The sequence below is a fragment of the Notolepis coatsorum genome (assembly GCF_963971535.1).
Source record: "Notolepis coatsorum genome assembly, contig: SCAFFOLD_262, whole genome shotgun sequence".
NCBI classification, from domain to species: Eukaryota; Metazoa; Chordata; class Actinopteri; order Aulopiformes; family Paralepididae; genus Notolepis; species Notolepis coatsorum.
The window spans coordinates 315001-319883 of record NW_028169772.1 but is presented as its reverse complement, the minus strand read 5'-3'; the positions used below and the strand labels follow the sequence as shown (position 1 = coordinate 319883).

At 45.3% G+C, this 4883-nt stretch overlaps 1 protein-coding gene across 1 annotated transcript in view; it reads left to right on the top strand.

The window, feature by feature from the left end:
* Positions 1–208: 208 nt before the first annotated feature.
* Positions 209–4883, top strand: part of pyya (peptide YYa) — a gene marked incomplete at both ends in the record, with an annotated part of 7258 nt that continues 2583 nt past the window's right edge. The window contains one exon of the mRNA XM_084338994.1: positions 209–396. Coding sequence (XP_084195120.1) covers positions 209–396 — 188 coding nt within the window. The remainder of the gene's footprint in view (positions 397–4883) is intronic.

Below are 4883 nucleotides of genomic sequence, written 5' to 3'. Positions count from 1 at the left end.
TCTAACCCCCTGGTCTCCTGGTCTCCTGGTCTCCTGGTCTCCTGGTCTCCTGGTCTCTAACCCCCTGGTCTCCTGGTCTCCTGGTCTCCTGGTCTCTAACCCCCTGGTCTCCTGGTCTCCTGGTCTCTAACCCCCTGGTCTCCTGGTCTCCTGGTCTCCTGGTCTCTAACCCCCTGGTCTCCTGGTCTCTAACCCCCCCCCCCCCCAGATGGCCGTGCTCCTGAAGCCCTGGACGGTGCTGGTGGCCGTGGTCCTGGTGGTGCTGGTGTGTCTGGGCACCCTGACGGACGCCTACCCCCCCAAACCTGAGAACCCCGGGGAGGACGCCCCAGCGGAGGACCTGGCCAAGTACTACACCGCCCTGCGGCACTACATCAACCTGATCACTAGGCAGAGGTACACACACACACACACACACACACACACACACACACACACACACACACACACACACACACACACACACACACACACACACACACACACACACACACACACACACACACACACACACACACACACACACACACGCACGCACGCACGCACGCACGCGCACGCACACACACACACACACACACACAGTAACTCGTAGTTCAGTTCCTAACTCATAGTTCAGTTCCTAACTCATAGTTCAGTTCCTAACTCATAGTTCAGTTCCTGACTCATAGTTCAGTTCCTCCTAACTCATAGTTCAGTTCCTGACTCATAGTTCAGTTCCTAACTCATAGTTCAGTTCCTAACTCATAGTTCAGTTCCTAACTCATAGTTCAGTTCCTAACTCATAGTTCAGTTCCTGACTCATAGTTCAGTTCCTAACTCATAGTTCAGTTCCTAACTCATAGTTCAGTTTCTAACTCATAGTTCAGTTCCTAACTCATAGTTCAGTTCCTAACTCATAGTTCAGTTCCTAACTCATAGTTCAGTTCCTAACTCATAGTTCAGCTCCTGACTCATAGTTCAGTTCCTAACTCATAGTTCAGTTCCTCCTAACTCATAGTTCAGTTCCTAACTCATAGTTCAGTTCCTCCTAACTCATAGTTCAGTTCCTAACTCATAGTTCAGTTCCTAACTCATAGTTCAGTTCCTAACTCATAGTTCAGTTCCTAACTCATAGTTCAGTTCCTAACTCATAGTTCAGTTCCTAACTCATAGTTCAGTTCCTAACTCATAGTTCAGTTCCTAACTCATAGTTCAGTTCCTAACTCATAGTTCAGTTCTTAACTCATAGTTCAGTTCCTAACTCATAGTTCAGCTCCTGACTCATAGTTCAGTTCCTAACTCATAGTTCAGTTCCTAACTCATAGTTCAGTTCCTCCTAACTCATAGTTCAGTTCCTAACTCATAGTTCAGTTCCTAACTCATAGTTCAGTTCCTAACTCATAGTTCAGTTCCTAACTCATAGTTCAGTTCCTAACTCATAGTTCAGTTCCTCCTAACTCATAGTTCAGTTCCTAACTCATAGTTCAGTTTCTAACTCATAGTTCAGTTCCTAACTCATAGTTCAGTTCCTAACTCATAGTTCAGTTCCTAACTCATAGTTCAGTTCCTAACTCATAGTTCAGTTCCTAACTCATAGTTCAGTTCCTAACTCATAGTTCAGTTCCTAACTCATAGTTCAGTTCCTAACTCATAGTTCAGGGGGTCGCCCCCCCCTCGTGCTTCAGCCCTGGTCTGGTGGAAGCGGTGGCTGCCTGGTCGCCCCCCCTCGTGCTTCAGCCCTGGTCTGGTGGAAGCGGTGGCTGCCTGGTCGCCCCCCCTCGTGCTTCAGCCCTGGTCTGGTGGAAGCGGTGGCTGCCTGGTCGCCCCCCCCCCCCCCCCCCCCCCCCCCCCCGCGGCGCTGCAGCACCAACATTAGATTACCGACCACTCTCCCAAACCTCCAGGCCTCCGACATCAACCGGACCAGAGCAATAAAACAGGCCCAGATGGACCCAAGAGAAGAATCCCAAATCCAGTTAGCAGCTCTGCAGCTTTCAGGCCTGAGAATCTCTAGTGGATCCATTGATCTGAGTCTACCTCATACTGAACCTGCTATTACCAAGGGTTAGGGTTAGGGTTATCTGAGTCTACCTCATACTGAACCTGCTATTACCAAGGGTTAGGGTTAGGGTTATCTGAGTCTACCTCATACTGAACCTGCTATTACCAAGGGTTAGGGTTAGGGTTATCTGAGTCTACCTCATACTGAACCTGCTATTACCAAGGGTTAGGGTTAGGGTTATCTGAGTCTACCTCATACTGAACCTGCTATTACCAAGGGTTAGGGTTAGGGTTATCTGAGTCTACCTCATACTGAACCTGCTATTACCAAGGGTTAGGGTTAGGGTTATCTGAGTCTACCTCATACTGAACCTGCTATTACCAAGGGTTAGGGTTAGGGTTATCTGAGTCTACCTCATACTGAACCTGCTATTACCAAGGCAAACCCCAACATATTACCAACCCTTTCACTGCCACACTACTACCTCATACTGAACCTGCTATTACCAAGGCAAACCCCAACATATTACCAACCCTTTTGATCTGAGTCTACCTCATACTGAACCTGCTATTACCAAGGCAAACCCCAACATATTACCAACCCTTTCACTGCCACACTACAGACGGTTAAAAGTACATTTCCATCTACTGTATACAGTATGAGTATACTTATAACTCAAACCACATGATAGGCTGTAAATTAATAAGTGTAATCTACGTAAGAGGTGTTTACCAAATTTAAGTTGTACTTTAGTAAACGTATTACAAGTGTACTATTTCAGTAAGCAAAAGTAACCAAAAATACATCTAAAGTGTAATTTCTATATATTTAAGCACATCGTAAGTACAACTTTTAACATACTAAGTACAATTTAACACTTTTACACAATGAGTAACAATGTTCACCAAACAGTGTTGAAACTTGGGTGCTGGTGTTGAGTGCATAGTAGTAAAGATCTATATTTATTAGTGTAGTAGGAAGAGTGGATGATAGTATAGGACAGTAAGAAGGTTGGTGTTTTATCTTTTTTTTAGAACAGCACAAGGGTTAAAGGAGAACACCACACAGGGTTATAGGAGAACACCACACAGGGTTAAAGGAGAACACCACACAGGGGTTAAAGGAGAACACCACACAAGGGGTTAAAGGAGAACACCACACAAGGGGTTAAAGGAGAACACCACACAGGGTTAAAGGAGAACACCACACAGGGTTAAAGGAGAACACCACACAGGGTTAAAGGAGAACACCACACAGGGGTTAAAGGAGAACACCACACAAGGGGTTAAAGGAGAACACCACACAGGGTTAAAGGAGAACACCACACAGGGTTAAAGGAGAACACCACACAGGGTTAAAGGAGAACACCACACAGGGTTAAAGGAGAACACCACACAGGGTTAAAGGAGAACACCACACAGGGGTTAAAGGAGAACACCACACAAGGGGTTAAAGGAGAACACCACACAGGGTTAAAGGAGAACACCACACAGGGTTAAAGGAGAACACCACACAAGGGTTAAAGGAGAACACCACACAGGGTTAAAGGAGAACACCACACAGGGTTAAAGGAGAACACCACACAAGGGTTAAAGGAGAACACCACACAAGGGGTTAAAGGAGAACACCACACAGGGTTAAAGGAGAACACCACACAGGGTTAAAGGAGAACACCACACAGGGTTAAAGGAGAACACCACACAGGGTTAAAGGCAGTGGCGGCTCTGCCACTAGGGGCGCACGGGCGCCGCCCCACCTGCTGTTAAATCAGAGAAGAAGAAAATAAAACTTTTTAGTTTTTTGTTTTATAGCCCTATAAATAATATAAACATGTTTAAAATGAATAATATTTACTCATTTTAAGTATGTTTGTATTTCCAATGCACAATATAACGTTATTATCTAAAATAAAAAAACACTCGTTTTCCTGAGCAGGAAGTGACGTTTTTTTATTTTTTTTATTTTTTCGTATTTCTAGACGCGATAGCGCTCTGAGTGCGCGTCACAGTTTGATCGCTGTATCCGTCACAGCCAATCAGTGCATAACGCGTTGTGCGTTGAAATATGACTATTATGTTGGAATCCGGGCGCGATTTGAAGCGGTCTAGCCAGTAGCGTCAAGAATTTCTGTAGCCGCATTTCGCGGAGACGCTCTCTGATTGGCCGACGCCAGTATTTTTTTCCGTAGCAGAATTTCACAGAGACGATCTCTGATTGGCCGAATCCAATTTCTAATGTTCCAATTCTAGCTTATTCCTAGGTTGGTCCGTTGGTGAGAGATAGTTGTGTTGTTGTGTTGTTGTGAGATGCAGGCAGCAGAGCGTGCCGTGACTGCAAGTTCTTTAGACGGTTAAGCTTAGGCACTCTTTCAAAGTTGGTTAAGGTTAGAGTTTGTCTTAGAGCATGGCGATAGAACGCCAGGTAGTTTGCAGTCTGTTCGACGCGGAAAAATGGACAAAGAAATGTACTTGTGTGTGCTAACAAGCTAACACTTGGCTAACAAGCTATATGGCGGATGCAGTCTGGAGACAGTGGACAGTGGTCTGGAATACATCAACAGTGGATTATACACGTTTATCAAGCTCTCCTGCCCTGGACGTTTCAACCAAACAGTGAGTCTCTCTCTCTCTCTCTCTCTCTCTCTCTCTCTCTCTCTCTCTCTCTCTCTCTCTCGCTCTCTCTCTCTCGCTATACACAGCTGTCTCCGCGAAATGCGGCTACGGAAAAAAGTATTGACTGTGCTTGCTGAGATGATAATTAATAGGCTAGCGATTCAAAACGCGCTGCTGTGTTGTGAACTATAACGTTAATTTAGCTGCTGCTGATGCATAATGAATGAATGGTGAGTTGTTTAAAATGACAACATACATGTGTTAATTATTTGATTTGATTGATCCGAGAG